General features: G+C 43.9%; 1 protein-coding gene and 1 pseudogene across 1 annotated transcript in view; one reads left to right on the forward strand and one right to left on the reverse strand.

Annotated features, from left to right (window-relative positions):
• LOC147446799 (beta-glucosidase 25-like) overlaps window positions 1-11,637 on the reverse strand; it is a 108,414-nt gene extending 96,777 nt beyond the window's left edge. Inside the window, exon 1 of the mRNA XM_086522778.1 lies at window positions 11,418-11,637. Coding sequence (XP_086378904.1) covers window positions 11,418-11,549 — 132 coding nt within the window. The 5' untranslated portion in view covers window positions 11,550-11,637. The remainder of the gene's footprint in view (window positions 1-11,417) is intronic.
• Window positions 11,638-12,116: 479 nt separating this feature from the next.
• On the forward strand, window positions 12,117-12,842 carry LOC147446800 (toll/interleukin-1 receptor-like protein; annotated as a pseudogene).
• The last annotated feature ends 7,881 nt before the right edge of the window (window positions 12,843-20,723 follow it).

Here is a 20,723-nt window from a genome sequence, read left to right on the forward strand (position 1 = left end):
CGTCCAAATGCTCTGAGAAGTGGGAGCGGAGCCCAAACCACACTTATAAAGAGTTACAAGGGATGCCAAAAGCACAGCCCCAAAAGCTACCAATTAAAAGCATTCCAAAAAATAAAGCAGTTCATTTCACAAGCTTAGTAAAATAAAGCAATGAATCTCCAAAAGCTTTCACTTGCGTAGAGAAAATCAGCGTAGCCCAAAAGTTGTCGTACGCTGCTGTCTCCGTGAAACGCGCCGTAAAATGTGGAATTCAGTACAGTGTGTCCGTACACTGCTGCCACGTCAGCACTCTAGCTTTTGCGGCCGAATTTCCGGAGCCACATCAGCACTACAGCCAACCGGGGCAGGTGTGTGTGTATCATGGACAGCCACATCACCAGTTTGTGATATACCCCCCTCTTGAAAGCATTGTAATCGCCCTCGATTACATCTGCAAAACAGACAGAGGCCATAAACTGTCTTAGCAGACACTGACCGTTAGTGCGGACGCACTAGGAACACACATCTAGCACATGTACCAATCGACAGTCACATCACATGACATCACATGACAAATCACATTCAAAAATTCATTCGGATCTTAGACCATGATTAATCAGCAATATTTAGCAATCGCATCTAAATCCACTCAGGACCGCATAGATGCCTGATTAACTAATCCATATTGCAATCACGTCTATCGAGATCTTTCAGACCAAAATGCTGCAGTCATTTCGTCTATTAGTTCCTGCACTTAAACAAGTCAAGAACAAATTAATATCATATTATCGGAAATTCCAGTTCATAAAGTCATAAAGCAGAATACTGTCAGCTCACAGTATCCCTGAAACTCAAAGAGACATCAGTGACTTTAGTATCAAAAATCGAGGCAATCTGTTGACAAAGGAGCGGAGTGACTCCCTTCTTGTGCATACCGCTGCACCAGATTCCGCCCAAGCTGAGTTCGGGGTTCCATTTAGAATAGACTATGCTAATCCAAATGCTTCAAGGTAAAGATTCACAATCTGAGGAGTATCTGCTAGGTCCTCCTCCTCCATCCACTTCACATCCAATGCAGGATAGTTCTTGAATTTAACCAAGAACCGCCTTATCGCTTTATCCTTAATCTTTTTGTCTTTATGTGCCAATATCTGTTCTGGAACAAGGATCTCCTCGTTTTCTTCCACTTCGGGTTGCTCATCAGGCTCCCGTCTTCGGGCACATCGCCTTTAAAAGGCTTCAAGAGACTCACATGAAAAGCATTGTGAATTCTCCAAGTATCGGGCAGCTTCAGTCTAAAGGAGACATTATTTATCTTTTCGGAAATCTCGAAAGGTCCGTAGTATCGCATACTAAGCTTTGGAAAAAGCCTCTTCTTTCCCTTTTTCTTTCTCAGGCGTGCCTTCTCAAAACGTAAGAGCACCCAATCATTCTCCTTCGATTTCAAATCGTGACAATGGCGATCTGCTGCCTTTTTTTGTCTTTCTTGGGATTTCTTCAAAGCCTCGCGAACCTTGGCAAAAGCCGTGTCCAAGTCACGCGTGTACTCGTCAGCTTCAAAAATCTAATCTTTTGTGCTTAGGAAGGGTGGAACCTTAGTAGCACCTTCAATGATCTCAAATGGTGCCTTCCCCGTCGAAGAGTGTATCGTGTTATTGTAGGCAAATTCCACCAAAGATAAATACTTTTCCCATTGAGTCTTCTTATCCGAGATGTAAGACTTCAATAAATTTAGTACCACTGAATTAGCAATCTCTGATTTCCCGTCAGTCTACGGGTGGAACGATGACGAGAACTGTAACCGCGTACGAATGTTCTCCCAAATTGCCTTCCAAAACAAACTCGTGAATCTGGGGGTCCCTCTCGGAGACAATTGTCTCAGGCATGCCATGTAATCTGAAGATCAGGGCCACAAACAGTCTTGCTAAGTGATCGGCTTGACTGTTTTCTTCACTGGAATGAAATGAGTTTGCTTGCTAAATCTGTCAATAACAGTCCAGATACGATCGTGACCACTCTATGTTCTCGGGAGATGAAAAATGAAATCAATTGCAATACTTTCCCAGGAGCGGGTGGGTATGGGTAAAGGCTGTAACAATCCCTGTGCTTTATGCCTGTCAAACTTGACCTTCTGGCATACCAAGCAACTGCGTACAAAATCGTCCACATCCTTCTTGAGTCCCGACCAAAAGAAGTATCTCTCCACACCTTTCAAGGTGGTAGCTATGCCGCGGTGACCCGTAAAAAGTGGACAGTGGCATTCGGTTAAAACCTTTTCTCTCAACGGCTGTGTAACGCACAAATCGTTTTCCTCATCAAGTAGCCATCCCAAAGGTAATATCCTACTACTATCTCCCCATTCCATATTTGAGTGAAAATATCTGCAAAATCTGTATCTGTGGCATACTGATTGACCATATCCTCAAATCTCCTATGATGTATCGCGGAAATAGCCAAAACCAACGCCTTTTGAGACAAAGCATCCGCCATCAAGTTCTTTTGTCCCTGCACATGGACAATCTGGAAGTCAAACTGTGACAAGATGTTCGCCCACCCCATCTGCTTTTCCGATAGCTGCTTCTGTGACAAGTAGTAGTGTAAACTCTGATGGTCTGTGAAGACAGTAAAATCCGCTCCGAGAAGGTAATGTCGCCACTGCGTAAGAGCATGGATAACCGCCAAAAGCTCTTTCTCAAAAATCTGCGCTTTCAATTCCGGCCTTGAAAACAATCGGCTTTTGTAGGCAATGACATCGCCTTCTTGCATTAAGACCGCTCCCAGACTACGACCACAAGCATCACAATATACTTCGAATGACTTCTACAAATCCGGCAAAGTCAAAACTGGTCCTGTAGTCAATTTCACTTTCAATGTCTGAAAGGCAGTCACCTCTATGAGTCCCCACGAGAAAGGGACTCCTTAAAGTGTCAAGATATGCAAAGGGGAAGCAACCTCTGCAAACTTTCTAATGAACCGCATGTAGTACGAACACAAGCCCAAGAAGCTTCTAGCTTCATGGACATTCTTCAAATCGGGCCAATCACGGATAGTCTCTATCTTGGTCAGGTCCATCTGCACTCCTACTGAGACAATGTGTCCCAAAAAGTGTACTCGGGTAGGAAAAATCACTTTTCTTTGCATTAATCACCAACTTGTGATCTCGTAATGCCTGAAAGACCTGTAGCAGATGTTCTCTATGTTCAACCTCATCCTCGGAGAAAACAATGATGTCGTCAAAGAAAGTGCCAACAAATAGTCTGCACTCTCGAAAAATCCTGTCCATCATTCGGTTAAATGTCGTTGGAGCATTGGTTAGGCCAAAAGGCATCACAAAAACTCAAATAACCCAAAAGTCGTCTGAAAAGCTGTCTTGTATACATCTCTCGGTGCGATTCGGATCTAATGATATCCGCTCTTCAAGTCGATCCTACTAAAACACGAGGATCCCTATAGTCGGTCAATAATATCATCGATCCTAGGAATCGGAAATTTGTTGTCGATGGTGATTTTGTTGAGAGCTCTATAATCGATGCACATTCTCCAATATCCGTCTTTCTTCAAAACCAACAACACTGGAGAGCAGTACGGTGAAGTACTAGGCTGGACAAGACCCTTTTCCAAGAGGTCTTTCACTTGGTTCATAATTTCTTTGTTCTGGGCTCGGCTCACACGGTAAGGTGGCCGGTTCGGTGGTGTGCTTCCAGGTATCAAATCAATGGTATGATCCTCAAGACGAGCGAGTGGTAACTTGCTTGGCAGGCCCTTCGAAAAGCAATCGGCATGAGTGTGGAGAAAATCCTCGTGTTCTTTATCAAGTTCAGACATATTTGTCCTATTCTCATCATTCAACTCTTTCAAAAAGATCGAGTAAACAAACAGACTTGGATTTCATTAATTTTGAAACGGCCGAAGCCGATACAATAGGGACAGACTCTCTTAATTTTCACATCAAGTACAATGGTTCGGCCCTTCTTTGTAGTCAAAGTCGCTTTTCTCGCCCGATAGTCGACCACGGCGTTGTTCTTATGGTACGAGGGAATTCCCAGGAGGACATCACAACCTTCCAAGGGCATTATGTAGAAGTCCTCGTGCCCCAAATACCCCTGACAACGCAACCGAAGTTTGCCAATGATAGGTGTAATGGCTACGTCCCTGCCGGGTGCCGTTAGATCTGCCTCTGCTAGTGGTCCCATCCGATCGGGTGTGATCTCGAGCCGCGCCGCCAATTCAGGTGAAATGAAGTTGGCCTTGGCTCCTCCATCAAAGAAAATCAGGGCTTCTTGGTCTTTCACTTTGCCCCAAGTTTGGCAAAGTTCTGTACTCTCGTCAATCGTGCTTGGGTCAGTACCCATGCAATCTGGAACCAGTCATGCTTTCATCTTGCCTTTTCGTCCACGTTCCTCAGCTGCTTTTAAACCCTCGGGCCTGTCTTCATCTTTGTCATTTTGTTCTTACGGTGCCTTTTTAGAGCACTTCACGGAGATATGCTCAGTTTCCCCGCATCCAAAGCACTTCCCTTCTTTGATGTAGTTAGCTCTCTCTCGAAGAGTGAGCTTGGGTCGTGCATCCTTTTCTTTGTTTTCTAGATTGCTCTTCTTCTTTCTGCTTTCATTGTTCGAAGTCTGTTCGGTCCTTTGCATCGTGATTTTATCTCTGGGGTAGGTCAAACTGCCTAAATGAATGGCAAAACCCCGTTTCGCATGACTCATCAGTTCCTGGATGGAATCTGACTTTTGCTCTAAGTAGTGATCTCGGATCTCTGTAGGAAGTCCCAAGGTAAACCGCTCAATCTGTTCTTTGAACGAGATCTTCTTAAATGAAGAAGCTAGTAGAAAAGAGCTCCAGAATCTCTCGCAATATGCGTCCAATGAATCTTTCTTGGTCATCCGAAGATGGTTCCAAGCAGTTCGTATGTCGCGTTCGTACTCCCGAGTCAACCAAGAAGAAATCAAAAGCCTTTTAAATTTCAGCCATTTAACTGGTGCTTTCTTGTTCAATAGAAGCGTAGACCACCAAGTTCGAGCATTTCCCTTGAAGTAAGAGGTAGCCCTTTGAATCTTGGAGTGCTCTGAGTTATGTCCTCCAAAGAAAGCTATGTCAAACTGCTGTATGAAGGCCAAAGCCTTCAAAGCATCTCGAGATCCAGTAAACGTGTCAAATTTAATTGAATGTCCACCTTTAAACTCTCTGACTTTCTTGCTTTTATCTTCCAGAAAGTCATAATGGTTGGCTTTATAAAAATTCTTCTTCCTTGCATAGAATCTGTGATCATCGGAGTCCGAACTATCTAAAGACGAGTCCTCTGTAGAACTGTCTGAATTTGGGCGAGATTTAGACTTCCTTGCCTTTTTCTTGCCCTTTTCGAAGCTTTGCTTTTTGCTTCGCTTTTTCCCTTTTCTGTCTTCTTCGCTCGAGTCAGAGGAGCTAGAAGAACTGTCAGAAGAAGAAGAAGAAGAGGAACTGGGTACTCCTTCAAATCGCACATGCTTCTTCTGCTTTCTTGCCGAGGCAAATGTAGACTAATGACCCAAATAACCCGGGAAGTCAGTGCCTTTCTTCTGCTTTTTGTCGTGCTTTTCGGCTTTGTTCTGCGCGTCAAAAAGCTGGCTAATCCGTGCATCAACCACATCTTCTAATTCTTGCTCTATAAACATCCTTGGAGTAGGAGGTTTCTTGAGTTCCGGTTTGAGGGTGACTCCGTGGTTTGCCGCCACTGTGAGTGCACCTCGTCGAAGGAGGTCTGGGTGAAAAATTCTGCAAGTTTAGGGTCCTTCGCAAAATTCATCATCAGCTTTGTAAATTGTCGCATCATCGACCAATCTCCAATGTTCCATCTCTTCAAGCTCCGCCTACCGAGGCGGGCCGTACTCCTCGCGTGCATCTTCTTCGTGATCTCTTCCCGCATCTCCGAATGCAGAGGAAGTCGGTTGTCCTTTGCTTGAATCCATAAGCGCCGCGTAAAAAGAATCAGATTTCCCAATAGAAGAGAAATTTGACCGCGCTCTCTGATACCACTGTAACAGACTTGGACACTCCAAGTCAAGAATCTACCGCGACACGACAGGAATTCACTTCAAAAACAGTTCACAATTTGATTCGACACCGGCACCACGGAGTTCCATGCCAAGAGGTATTGGCCCCAAGATTGGCGCCTCTTTCGGTGTTTCTTTTTGTATTAAAATCTGTGCTCAAAGTACAAGGGAGTGATTTGGGTCTCACTCTCAGACTCTGCGTCCAGATGCTTTGAGAAGTGGGAGCCCAAACCACACTTATAAAGTGTTACAAGGGATGCCAAAAGCACAGCCCCAAAAGCTGCCAATTAAAAGCATTCCCAAAAATAAAGCAATTCAGCTCACAAGCTTAGCAAAATAAAGCAATGAATCTCCAAAAGCTTTCACTTGCGTAGAGAAAATCAGCGTAGCCCAAAAGTTGTCGTACGTTGCTGCCTCCATGAAACGCGCCGTAAAATGCGGAATTTTATACAGCGTGTCTGTACACTGATGCCACGTCAGCACAGCAAGAGCGTTTTGCGGCGGAATTTCCAGAGCCACGTCAGCACTACAGCCAACCGAGGCAGGTGTGTGTATCATGGGCAGCCACGTCACCAGTTTGTAACATGAGCTTACTACTATACTGACACAAACATTGCATGATGCAGCAACAGAGGCATACCCACATACCCAGCCTCAGTTGAGTACAGCAAGTATAATGAGGAGTGCCGCGAGACGAGAGCCAAGCTTCAGAGGGAGGTGCTTTGGGGGGACAGTCACAAACTGTTGACGTGTCAAGCCACTGAAGAACGGAGCCAACCTTTAGATCTCGGCCAAGGGGCGCAGCAGAAGAAGAAGTTTTACCTTACAAAGTTTTGACGAGTGGCCTATTTTTAAAGGAGAGTTCCCACCAACTTACGGGACCCCGTTCGATGGGGCCAAGTGACATAAAGGCATCAAAAATAAAGCAGAACACACTCAGAAGACTTTCCACAGCAAAATATGATGACGTGGCACTTGTACTGATGTTCCGCAATTCGTGGCGGATTTTTAGGAAAATCCCAAAATTTTAGGAAACTGTTTTTTTTATGCTTTTAGGCTTTGGGCCTTTAAATATGAGCCTTGGGGGCCCTCTCAGGCACTCTTCAATGCGCAGATTGCAGAGGGGGTGCTCCCCGGCTGTTGTACTTTGCGAATCAGCAATAATAAAGAAATACCAAAAGGGGTGCCAGCGTTTGGGGCCAGTGCTCTCTGGGGTGGAACTTCGCCACTCCCCGTCTCGTGTCATGCTCTCTCTCTCTTTCAGCTTGGTTGTTATTAAAGTGCTAAAAGTCTGTTCAGTCTGTTTTTTTCTATTGGCACGTGGTGCCACATGCCTGATGCTCTGATACCACTGTCACAAGACGGCTTTTCTGAAAGCATACCGGTCCTACAAAAGAGCAGACAGAGCAAACCGGCACTTCCAAAGTCTATTGGAATCTTATTTGAAGTATCTTTGGGTCCCAACCCCGAAGTTATTAGCCACTCCCACCCTTACTTCATCGCGCATCGCGCGCGCTTCCGTCTTCACCGTTCATATCTTACAGGGCATAAGCCATTACGATCACTTGCAATAGAAGGATCAAGATTTGTTTCGAGCTGTTGTTTTTCTCAGATGTAGTGATCGATGTCTATAGCTACCAAGCTGCTCACTCCAAGGACTTCGCAAGCTTTCAAGAAAAATTTTGCCAGAAGTTATATGGTTTCCGGCAGCTTCTGGCAGAGTGGGGTATCCTGAAATGCTTGCCACGGAAACCCTAGCAAATTACGACTTGAAATTTTTGGACATCTCTCACCAAGTGTCTGGTATATCTTGCGGCTACCATCACCGCCACAGGAACACTGTCTGTCGAGGCTTGTTTCGACTATTCAAGCGCTTATGGACCATGCTGTGGTCGGCTATGACCTCATGGAAGGAACCTAACCCTAATTTTTTATGCAAGTTTCAGGATGGCAAGTCAATCGACTTTTTGAGCTTGACTAATGTCAAGATTGCTTTTTAAGTTTGAATTTTGTTTGAGAATCTGTTTGAGAACTTGTTTGGTGATCCTCTTTGGAATTTGTTTGAAATGAATGGTATTTGTTTTGAACCTGTCTTGGTGCCGATTTGAATTGTTTGACTCTGGTTTAAATATTGGTCTCAATGCTTGGTGATTTACTCCCAGGTGAAGTAGTGAGAAATGATGTTTGAGAATGCTTGTTCATACTTATGGCTCGGACCCTTGTAATTATTTGCGGGGGAAGTATTGAATGCTTGAAAAGTATTGTTGTTGTTACTCCCGGCCCGGACCTAGATGGTTATGCGCGAGGAGTATTAAGAAGTCTGAGCAGTGGTTACTCTCAGCACCTCCAAACGACACAGGCTAAGGTCTAGGGGGCTTTTGGTTGTAAGAGCCCTCTATATCTCTCCGCCTGGACCTTTTTAGGTTATGCGGGAGGAGTGATGAGAAAGTCGTTGAATATCTCCCGGCCCGGACCTTGTTAGGTTATGTGGGAGGAGTGTTCATCGGCGACTTTATGTTTTTTTGTCTTGTAACATGCATATGTGAGCATTTGTGTTGCATTGTAATGTGCCAACTATTAAATATTCCTAATTGAATGAGATTGCCTGGGTATGTAATTTTAGTGCATCAAGACACCCGTGGAAGATCAGTGCGGTCTGGGTGTGATGGCTAATTTTACTACGCCCGAATATCAAAAGTTCCGATCGAGACGAAAGGAGAAGCCAACTCCTTAACAAAAGAGCCGAAAGGAGAAGCCAACTCCCTAACAAAAAAAAGAGCAAACTGATTGTCCCTCGGAATGACCCTCGGAAATTTTTAAGCTAACTTGAGTTGTTTTGCAGATATGTTGTAATCGCAGACGATTACTTTCTTTCAAGAAGGGGGGACGTCACAAACTGCTGACGTGTCCACTGAAGAACGGAGCCAACCTTCAGATCCCGGCCAAGGGGCCAAAACCCTAAGAAGAAGAAGCAGAAGAAGAAGAGGAAGTTTTACAGACTTACAAAGTCTTGACGAGTGGCCTATACTTAAAGAAGAGTTCCCACCAACGTACGGGACCGAGTCCGATGGGGCCCAAGTGACATACCGGTATTAAAAATAAAGCAGAACACACTCAGAAGACTTTGCACAGCAAAATATGATGATGTGGCGCCTATACGGACGTTCCGCTATTCGCGGCGGATTTTTAGGAAAAATCCGAAATTTTAGGAAAGTGTTTTTTTGGGGTCAGCTTTTCATATTTGATGCTCTTAGGCTTTGGGCCTTTAAATATGAGCCTTGGGGACCCTCTCTAGCACTCTTCAGTGTGTAGATTGCAGAGGAGATGCTCCACAGCTGTCGTATTTTGCGAATCAGCAATAATAAAGAAATACCGAAAGGGGCGCCAGCGTTTGGGGCCAATGCTCTCTTGGGGTGGAACTTCGCCACTCCCCATCTCACGTCGTGCTTTGTCTCTCTCTTTCTGTTCGGTTGTTATTGAAGTGCTAAAAGTCTAATCAGTCTGTTCTTTTCTATTGGCACGTGGTGCCCATCTCGTGACAGACATCACTCACAGACAGTCACGGATTGCCTTCCAACGCCTAGTGCGGCAAAAGAAGAGGGCATTTTTGACTTGACTAGAGCAAGATCTATATCAGCTATCCTTGAGTCAGGACTCAGGTGAGACATGGCGACTCTTTCATGAGCACTCCCCCCCTCTTGCCATTACTTCTACAGAGGCCTGGGATCAGTATGCATCATCTATGTACATAGTTCCTAGACAGCCGCCACTTCCCGACCCCTCCGAGCCATGCCCACACACATGTGCTTTTTTCACCGCTGAGATGGTGAAGAAGGCCATAGGATGAGGATTGGGAGAACATATGATCATGATGGCTTAGTGGCTGAGCATTTTATACATGCGAGGGATCTGCTCATCGCAGAGCTTCTACTAGTGATGTTCAACCGTGCCATGCGTGAGGGCCTGCCTGATACTTGGAGTTTATCTATTGTTGTACCTATCTTCCAATCAAGAGACCCTATGGAGCTTGGGAATTATCGCACTATCATGATTGGAGTCTCGACACACATTAGCACCGCGTGGGAAACACCGTGGAATGCACCACCAAGAAAGCACGTCTACCTCAGGTAGAACCGAGCACAGCCACAAAACAGCACTCACTCTCTAATCTGCTCCTCGGAGATTCTTGAGCCACCACCGAATAGGAATTTGAAACTCTATCAAATTGGATGTGATCGCACATCCAAGTTCGGCATAATCATAATCATCGTTTGTCGTAAATATATAAAAGTTTCATAAAACAAAACAAAATTTATAGTTCATGCCTAAAATCCAAAAATTATATGATCCATTTGACTTCAAAGCTTTCATCAAGAAACCTTCAGTACAAGACAAGTTTGAAATCATGCCAGGTTTTGCGGCTAGTGGGGAAGATAGAGTAACCCACCATGTCATTGCACTGTCCTTGAGGAAACTGAGGTAACTCCAATCAAATTGGAGTCCTTTGTGAAGTTATCATTGCGGAAGAGAATATCAAATTGTAGAAGAAACTTGAGGAAATTATGGGAATCTTAAACACCTGAAAAGTGACGAACTAATTGAACCACCATCATCCTTCAAAGGTTTGAGACCCAAATTTTGCAGGAGGTGCCGAATAATAATAATTTGGGAGTAATATATGAACGTTCTTCCGCAGCCATATGCTTGAAAACACCTCCCAAAAATTGGGACACATCTCCTAAACTCTGTCGTGACGAGGTAACAAGGGGATTTTGAGACAGGTGAATCCGAGAATTTTGTGGAGGGTAAAGGGGGTAAAATAGAATTAAAAAAACCCAAATAATAACTGTTTAAAGCCTCCAAATCAATCCGATCATCCTATGGATTCTGCTTTTGTTGCCGGGCTAAAAAAACTAATTGTTGTAGGGTGTGATGCGCACTTTCTAGGGGCATAAAGTGCATAGTCTCCTCACTGGTACGCTGTGTCTCACATCATAGAGATTGAGAGATGAGCCACATAGAGTCAATGGTGGGAATCACACTCAAGATAGGTTCGAGCATGTAAGGTGGGTGCATTTCCCTCGTTCAGAAAACGTGATTTGTAGAAAAGCATCGCTCACTTTGGAGTCTATGGAGGCATCATGAATGAAGCATCCCCATCTTTCAAACCACTGAACGTAACCTTTCTATCACCCAGGTGTGGTACATTGGTTATTCCAATTCCCCTTGGTCGAAGAGTTCTTGAGTTCAATGCTTGTCGGATAGATGTTTGAGGTCTTGAAAATGTTTCCGCCACGTTAAAACTTCAATTCCCGTGTGTGCGCGCGCGCGCTCATGAGTGTGTGTGTGTGTGTGTGTGAGAGAGAGAGAGAGAGAGATGAAACTGGAATGACCTGGTATCCATACCTGGTAAGCTGAAGTTGCCACTCCAAAGACAAAATTGGCTGGGAAGTCATCGCGAGAGAGCTCAGAAAGGCGGGGCTGCTGTTTCGAAGAACAGCAACAACTCAAGAGTCTTCTTGCAGTGAACGACGCCATGGCTCTGCACGCGTTAGCTCCGAAAACGCTGAGACAAGGCAACGTTCGATGAATGTCCAGACTCCAGCCTGGTTGGACATTGACGGCTGACCCACAATTGGTGGGACTTTTAACGACGTTAGAAATTAGCAGAAATCCAAACAAGGTGAAAATTCACTATGGGGCTATTTACAAAGATTTCCTAATAAAAAGCTTCTTTGAGAAAAATAGAAAGTGACACTATTATTTCTAAACATGTAGTGTCACAATACAATATTATGTTTTTTTTGGCCTACCCCAAAGGGGTGAGGCCATAGCGATGACTCCCCTTTTTTGCTAACAAAAAAGGAGAGTTAAAAAAAAAAATTCCTATTTTTTGATTGGCAGATGGTTAGTCATTGTTTGCAGCACGAAGCCTCTCAAGGAAATGATGAAACGTGTCGTGCTCTCAAGGAAATGATGAAACGGAGAGGTTGAGGGAGGAAACTAGAAAGGGATAGATCTCTCTCTCTCTCTCTCTCTCTCTCTCTCTCTCTCTCTCTCTCTCTCTCTCTCTCTCTCTCTCTCTTTGTGCATGCACAAGTAAAGATGGACGTGCAGAAGAGGGCTGAAGGCCGACATCCTGACGACGTAGCTATTACAACTCTCTCCTCATCCTCTGGTGACCTAGCTCACGCTGATGATAAGGATCTGCCCTCAATCTTCCTCAGCCACTTTGGCCACCACAAGGACGAGCTTGTGAAGCCCCTCTACGATACCCTCCACCGTGCCGAACACAACCCCTTCTTCGACCTTGACTGCATCGATTCTCTGCCCAATGGCCACAGCTACCCACCCCGCATCTTCCAAGCTTGCCGAGCCTGCAAAATGGGAGTGGTGGTGCTGAGCGAGGACTACGTGCAGAGCCTTTGGCCCATGCTAGAGCTGCAGTACCTCCTCGACGACTCCACCAAACGCCCCATCTACCCTCTTTTCTACGGGTGGAAACCCGCAAATCTAACCGATCTTGCAAATTTGAAGCGCTGGAAAGAATGCTAGGCCTTAAGCACCCCACGTTGGCAGAAAAGCGTAAAGGGATTGCAAGAGGAAATGTCCTCCTGCAATGGCCTCCAGATCAACCTAGATCTAGAATCTTGGCCAGCTAATTTGGAAAAGCTTACTTCTCAATCTGGTGCAATAGATCCACATCTAAGGCTAAAGCAAGTATATCTGCATCTGGAAGCTCTATGTTGGCTTTACCTGCTCCGGTGGAGTCACAGTCGCAACCTCAAAACAATTTTGCCCCTTCAGCAGCGAGTCGTGCTTCAGCAATAGATCTCCTGAGTGGTGATTCATTTGTAGGTCCAATTGAATCGCCTCCCTAACTTGACATTTGAGAATAGTTCAAATCAAAGTTTTCCACTTAAACTTGCCCTAAAAGCCGTCATTTGTTGTAAATTATCCTGGTCAATTCAGATTTTGTACTAGCTTCATCATGGTCAAGGTCGCTTTGCACTTGCAACAGCTAAGATTTTATGTATCACCAAGATAATATTATGTTCGAGTATGTTTTTTTTCTTTCTGGTCTGCAGGAGTGTATTATGATTAATGGGGAATGAATTGTTCCAGAATGCACCTTTGAGGACTTCAAGAGTTCATGACATGGTACCATAGTGGCATGAGAGAGAGAGAGAGAGAGAGAGAGAGAGAGAATTTGGTTATCCTAGTTCCCTCTTGAGCAAGAGGTTTAGAGTTCAAAGATTGTCTGATAGATCTTTGCCGTCAACTCTTGGGATTGTTCCCACAGATGTCTCTTCTTCTTCTTCTTCACACACACACTTAACATCCTAGGAACAATCTTGAGAGATCTCAAAGATCTTTCTATAAAGTCTTGAGTTTAAGATCTCTTACTCAAAGAGGGAGCTGGGATAACCTATCTACCATGGGTGGGTGATAGGAAGGTCATTCTAGTTTCCTCTTCTTATTCACATTTAGTAATGCTCACCACTGTTGCTACCTCCAGCCCTATGCCCAACCATTTCCAGCTCTCGTCGCTATCCCTTTTGCCATCCCGCGCTTGGATTATGTTGCCATTACGCGCGACTTACTGTTAGTGCCACCTTTGCCTCGTCAGCATTTACTGCTTGGTTAGTATCATCTCTTTTGCCTCCTCGTGCTTGTGTTTGCTGCTCCTGGCTGCAGTATGGCATTGCCCATGTCTGTTGCCGTGTGCTTTTGGTGTTCCATTGGCCCTTTTGCACAGCATGAGGGAGTGCTAGTTGTGGGTGTGCTTGTGCTACACTTACCTATCTTCATCTGCCTTCTCCAACTAGGAAAGAATGTTAGAAACAGAGAATGCACGTGCACAGGTTATGTCGGGTTTCAGCATCCACTTTATCATTGTCGTATGCCAACACGATCGCTTCTTTGGACGCCTCAGTGGTGGCTGCACTCGACTATGGAGCTTTCATTGCTGCTTTGGTTTGTTGTCTCTTGACAGGGTGATTTCCTTTTCTTCTATTGGTCTCCTTGGCATTTTTCTTCCTTATTTTCTTTTTCTTTGATTGATTTGTATGGTGTGGCATTTGTGTGTTTGTGTTAGTCTTGATGAAATATGGAGCCAACACAGCTGTAAGGTAGGAAGAGTCGACTTCTCTCTCTCTCTCTCTCTCTCTCTCTCTCTCTCTCTCTCTCTCTCTCTCTCTCTCTCTCTCTCTCTCTCTCTCTCTCTCTGTCTCTCTGTGTGTGTGTGGACGTCGGACAGTTGCTTCTTGCCCTCCCAACTTTTCTCGCGAGCGGCAGGGCTGGGTATGCTATTGTGTTTTGAGCATGGAGGGGGTGCAAAAGAAAGCAATATTGAGCAGTGGCAATGTACAGTACAACTAATTCGCTCAAAATGGTGAAACTAGTGTAAGAAAAAGGATACCACTTTGATTTGTGGAAATTCCCAGAATACCCCTCAAATTTCAAAAATTCCCAAAATACCATTGTATAAAAATTCTTGGTTGATCTTTGTTGCTTAAAGATTAACGCGTTTTTGTCTAAAGATTGGTTTTCATAGGGTAGGCCCCGTGATTTTATCACCTTTTTTGCCTCTTGTTTTTTTAAGTGTAACAATGAACTATTTACATTACAATATATTTCAAAGGCATAAAAAATAATGTTTGACACAAAACTCAATGCCCCTCTTTAAAGACAGAGGTACACAAATGTCAACACTCTCTCACAAAGCCCTATAAAATATAGTTTAAAATTATCATTAGCTTGTTATGTGGCATTAATCGACAAGCTTTTTTCAATGGTCCAGATTTGCACCCAAAAATCCACCCTTCACTAAGGACTCCTTATGTCGTCCAAAAAGGGAAATTACCAAAATACCCCCCAAATTGTGGGAATTCCCAAAAATATCCCTCAAATTTAAAAGAAACTTGAATCTATTTTGGTTGGATTGTTCCCTTCTTGACAATTGAGATCTGTTTTTGATTGCCTAGCATGTAATTTGTCACAAATTACATCGTAAAAATAGGCAATTATGTCTAAAAATAATAGAGCAATTCATCTCCAAGGCCTACATAACCAACTCAAATTCTAGTTTTAACATCTTGTATTAATAGACAATCGGTCTTCATATGAAAAGCCACAAGTATTTTTATCTTTGGACAAATTTAATCTCACAACAAAGGGTATTTTGGGAAATTTGGAAAATTCGAAGGGTATTTTGGGAATTTTGAACCTTATATTGGGGGCATTTCGAGAATTTTTGAAATTTGAGGGGTATTTTGGGAATTTCCACAAATCAAAGGGGTATTTTGGTACTTTTCCCTTCAAAAACTAGTGAAGTAAATGGGAGATGCTCTCACTTTTTTTTTGAGAAAAGTGTATTAAATTAACAGAACATAGCTGAAGGAGAAAATTACAAGTCCCAACAATAGGGGTTGGGAAACCCAGATAAAAGGAGCTCTCGCATATTACATGTTATGGAGTGCAAGTTTTAGAAGTCGGCAAGGTGAGGATGCACTAGAGGAGGGGAGACAAAGGTGTGAAGGAGGTGATGAACTAGATCGTCGGCCTTATGGACACCTGACGGGTGATGGGTATGCTAGTTTTGCGCTGGCATTAGTAGAAAACAGCTAGATCATGAGTTGCATGCATTCAGAACGGAGGGAAGAAAGAGGTCACTAGTGCATGTAGCAGACGTTCACTAGGGAAGTTTTTTTGTTTTTTTTGCAGTAATGTTGGCGCGCAGGAGCATTGGCGTGATGCCGTCAAAGTGGTTACAGTTGTGCAACAAAGTCAATCTCATGAGTGTGCATGTTCGAATCATTACAGTATGTTTTATAATTAGAAGCGGCTTGACGGGTTGATGAGGCCCGTAGGGGTACCCAATTTTGAAAAATTGTGGAAAGCCAAAATCTTGGTGAGATGTCTAGTAGCACCAAAGAATTTTCTATAATAGAAACCCCTCAGTAACCTGTCGTTTCATTTTTAAGATGTCCCAATCTCTCTCTGTGCATCCGCACGCATGTCTCCCATTCATGCAATAAGATGTCAGAACTCTCTCTCTCTCTCTCTCTCTCTCTCTCTCTCTCTCTCTCTCTCTCTCTCTCTCTCTCTCTCTCTCTCTCTCTCGTGTGTGTGTGTGTGTGTGGGGGGGGGGGGGGGGGGGGGGGGGGGGGGGGGGGTGTGCCAATAAAAAGAGGAAAATGGTATAACCTTTCTATCACCCAAGTGTGGTAGATTGGTTATGCCATTTCCCTCTTGAATAATAGATCTTGAGTTCAACTCCTCATCGGCTAGATCTTAAAGGTGTGTGTGTGTGTGTGTGTGTGTGCCAATAAAAAGAGGAAAATGGTATAACCTTTCTATCACCCAAGTGTGATTGGTTATGTCATTTCCCTCTTGAATAACAGGTCTTGAGTTCAACTCCTCATCGGCTAGATCTTTAAGGTCTCTTGGGATAGTTTCCTACGACGTTAAAACTCTCTTCTTCTTCTCTTCTTCTCTCTCTCTCTCTCTCTCTCTCTCTCTCTCTCTCTCTCTCTCTCTCTCACACACACACACACACACACACACACACACACACACACACACACACACTCAACCCCATGTAGATGCACTCTATATATATCTCCGTGGCAATGTAGGAGGTCAGATGGGGTAGTGCAGATGAGGGGAAGTGAGACTGGGGGGAGCTCCTTGATTATTTGATTTTTTTTGTTGCCAGTAGCAGAGAAGAAAAGAAAACATAAAACTATTAGTTTTAGCATGGAGGTGGGAGAAACAATGACTAATTTCTAGGTGCCTTTTTGGCTTTCTAAAAGAATCCTTATAGGAGAAGAGACTCAACTGTTGGAATTAGGGTTGCAGAGAAACACACACAGCTTGGAGAAAACGAAAGAAGCTCAAGGCACACAATAGAGAGTGTGTTACTTAGTGTGCAATGGAAAGATAGATAGCCCTAGAGTGATGGGCGTATATACAATGCACGGGGGAAAAAACCTCCTAAAGAGGGAAAAAATGCCCCGGCGGTCCTAGAGTGTTCACACACATCACTACCACATGTATGTGGTAACAAATCCCCCCTGGAGTGATGCGGTCAACGAGAGCTGGCACATGAGTAAAGGGAAGTGCCATGCCCTGAGGACAGGATCAGTCCACAAAGGGGAGTAAGCCCAAAGCTTTGTGGAAAGCTTCAAGTTTCTCACGAGACAATGCCTTTGTGAAAAGATCTGCAAGGTTGTCTTGTGTCGGCACATAAGCCAAGTTGATCTCTCCTGCTGAGAGCCTCTCCCTGACATAGTGGTAATGCACCTCAATGTGCTTTGTGCGAGCATGAAAAACTGGGTTCCTCGCAACTGCCAATGCGCTCTGACTGTTAGTGTAGATAGTGTTGGCAGTGTCCTGTCCAACACCCAAATCAGCCATAAGGCATCTGAGCCATACACACTCAACCGTAGCTGTGAAGACTGCCCTGTACTCAGCCTCACAACTCGAAGTGGCCACAGTAGGTTGCTTCTTGCTCAACCATGATATACATGAACTGCCAAGCATGAAACAAAAACCACTTGTGGACACTCGCATGTCAAAACAACCAGCCCAATCTGAGTCCAAAAAAGCATGTAAGTCTGGTGGCAATGATCCCCCCTTGGGATAAAACAAGCCAAGATGTAAAGTGCCACTAAGGTAGCGGAAAATCCTCTTGACTGCCTACCAATGCTTAGACCGTGGGCTATGCATAAATCTGCTGACCTGTGAGACTGCAAACTGAATATCCGGCCTCGTGTTGCATACATAAATGAGGCAGCCAACAGCAGTTTGGTAAAGAGTGACATCAGCAGGATCGCCAGCATCATGTAGACTCAACTTCAAACCTGTTTCCATGGGAGTGGCAATAGGTTTGCAATCCTCAAGTCCAAACTTACATAGCAAAGTCTCTATGTAACTTTTCTGACACAAGGCAATACCACCATCACACTACTTAAACTGTATACCCAAGTAATGATGCAACAACCCCAAATCTTTCATCTTGAAAGTAGCATTCAAATCAACCTTAAATTCAGCAATATGTCTCTCATTTGGTCCAGTGATCAGCAAATCATCGACATAAAGAACCACAACAAGAAGTACATCACCCTCACGTTTTACATACAATGTGCTTTCTGTTGGACTGTTACGAAAGCCTCGTTTAACCAAATGAGTGTCAGCTTTCTCATACCAAACACGAGGAGATTGCTTCAACCCATACAAAGCCTTGTTACATTTGCACACTTTGTCCTCTTGTCCTTTTATGACAAAACCGCGAGGCTATGTTACATAAACTTCCTCAAATATGTCACCATTCAAGAAAGCAGTAACAATGTCTGATTGATGTACATCCCAACCAAAAATGAGCTGCCAATGCACATAGAAAATGCACAGTAGTCATATGACAAGTGGGAGCAAAAGTCTCTTCATAATCTATGCCTTTTTGCTGTGCATAACCCTTTGCAACAAGTCGAGCCTTATGGCGATAGATCTCACCATCCGGCTTGCATTTCAACTTGTAAACCCACTTCGTACCAATGGCCTTTTTGCCAGGAGGCAAATCACATAGAGTCCATGTGTCATTTTCTATAAGTGCATCATATTTTGATTGCATGGCAGCCATCCAATTTTCTGAATTTTGTGCTTCATCAAAAGTCAGAGGCTCCTCAACATCATGTAAGCTAGACACAGCCAAAGCATAACAATCTGATGCATAAGATGCATGGCGAGAGCCTGAACGAGTACGACTAGACAAAGGTGCATCCAATTTACTGTCACGCAAAGTGTGCACCAGCCATTTTGGCATACCTCTAGCCTGCTCATTTTCAGCCCTTTCCTCATCAAGTACATCATGTACATCTGCATCAATAATAGGCTGATCTAGAATATTTTCAGAAACCCCCATAGGCTGTACATTTGCCTCATTGGAACTTACTGAAGGAGTACGAGCGGAAGTGTGACGCGAGAGAGAGTGCGAGAGGAAGAGCATGACGATATGGTGAACTCGCTCTACTATAATGTGTAGAGCATAGTGAGTTCTTAGTAGGTTTTAACAAAAGAATATGTGTACATACCTGGCGGCCCGCCCACTTACCTGGGCGACCAAATTGGGCTTTATACCCCAACAACCTCCCACTTAAAGTCCAATGTGGTACTTTAAGTGTGAGAGAAGCTACTATACAAGCTAATATACAAGAGATGTAGAGAAGTGATGTACTACCCTACACCTAACTGCTTGCGAAAATGCGCAAAGCTATCTGAGGGAAGTCCTTTTGTAAGTAGATCAGCAGGATTTTCTATGGTGTGAACTTTAACAAGCTGAAGTTGCTTATCCTCGAGCATTTCCCTGATGAAATGATACTTCACATCCACATGCTGTCTTTGAGTGATAAACTGGATTGCGAGCCAATTGTATAGCACTTTGACTATCACAATATAACACAGGCATCTCTTCTTTGATTCCCAAATCTGTTACTAGTCGATTAAGCCAAATTGATTCTTTGCATGCCTCTGATGCTGCAACATATTCAGCCTCTGTAGTAGACTGAGTAACACAATCTTGTAATCTAGAACGCCATGATACTGCTCCACCAGCCAATGTAAAGACATACCTTGACATAGACCTTCGGTTGTCTAAGTCACCTGCATAATCTGAGTCTGTAAAACCCTTTACACTTAGCTCCTGACTCCCATAGCATATACGCATACTCTTTGTAGCTTTCAGGTATCTCAATATTCCTTTCACTGCCTCCCAATGTTTCTTGCCTGGGTTTGACATGTATCGACTTACTACTCCCACTGCAAATGCAATGTCTAGGCGAGTAGCAATCATTGCATACATCAAACTACCCACTGCAGACGCATATGGAATCTTATCCATTTCAGCCTGTTCTTCCTCGGACACAGGACAATCTTGTTTGCTAAGTTTCACATATGGTGGCAATGGAACACTCAATGCCTTTCCCTTCTCCATATTGAAACTTTGCAAAACCTTGTCAATATACTCTGTTTGAGATAACCAAATCAACTTCTTTGATCTGTCTCTCTCAATGCGCATACCAAGTATATGACTTGCCTCACCCATGTCTTTCATGTCAAACGATTTTGCCATCTTTGACTTCAAAGCTGAAATTTCTTCCAAGTGCTTGCCAGCAATCAACATATATGTCATCCACATACAAAATAAGGATCAACAAACTACCATCCTTAGCCCTCTTTGTATATAGACAGTGATCGAACTCACTACGTTTGTAGCCTTGAGAAAGCATAAACTTGTGGAATTTATGGTACCATGCCCTCGGTGATTGTTTTAATCCATAAAGACTCTTTAACAACTGGCATACCCAATCTTCCTTGCCTTTCTCAACAAACCCTTCTGGCTGTTGCATGTAAATTTCCACATCTCATGCAAGAACGCTGTCTTGACATCCATTTGGTGCAACACCAAATCTAATATGGCAACCAATGCAAGAAAGCATCTCGATGTAGTCATCTTGACCACCGGAGAGAAGACTTCCTCAAAGTCAATGCCTTGTTCTTGCTTAAAGCCCTTGGCAACAAGCCTTGCTTTGTACTTTGGCTGACTATCATGAGCGGTGATCTTATACCTGTAAACCCATTTACAGGGTAGAGCCTTTTTGCCCCGTGGTAATTTAACTAGCTTCCATGTCTGGTTTTTATGCAGAGCTGTCA

Source organism: Adiantum capillus-veneris, chromosome 11, assembly GCF_014529385.1.
Source record: "Adiantum capillus-veneris isolate H3 chromosome 11, ASM1452938v2, whole genome shotgun sequence".
Classification (NCBI taxonomy): Eukaryota; Viridiplantae; Streptophyta; class Polypodiopsida; order Polypodiales; family Pteridaceae; genus Adiantum; species Adiantum capillus-veneris.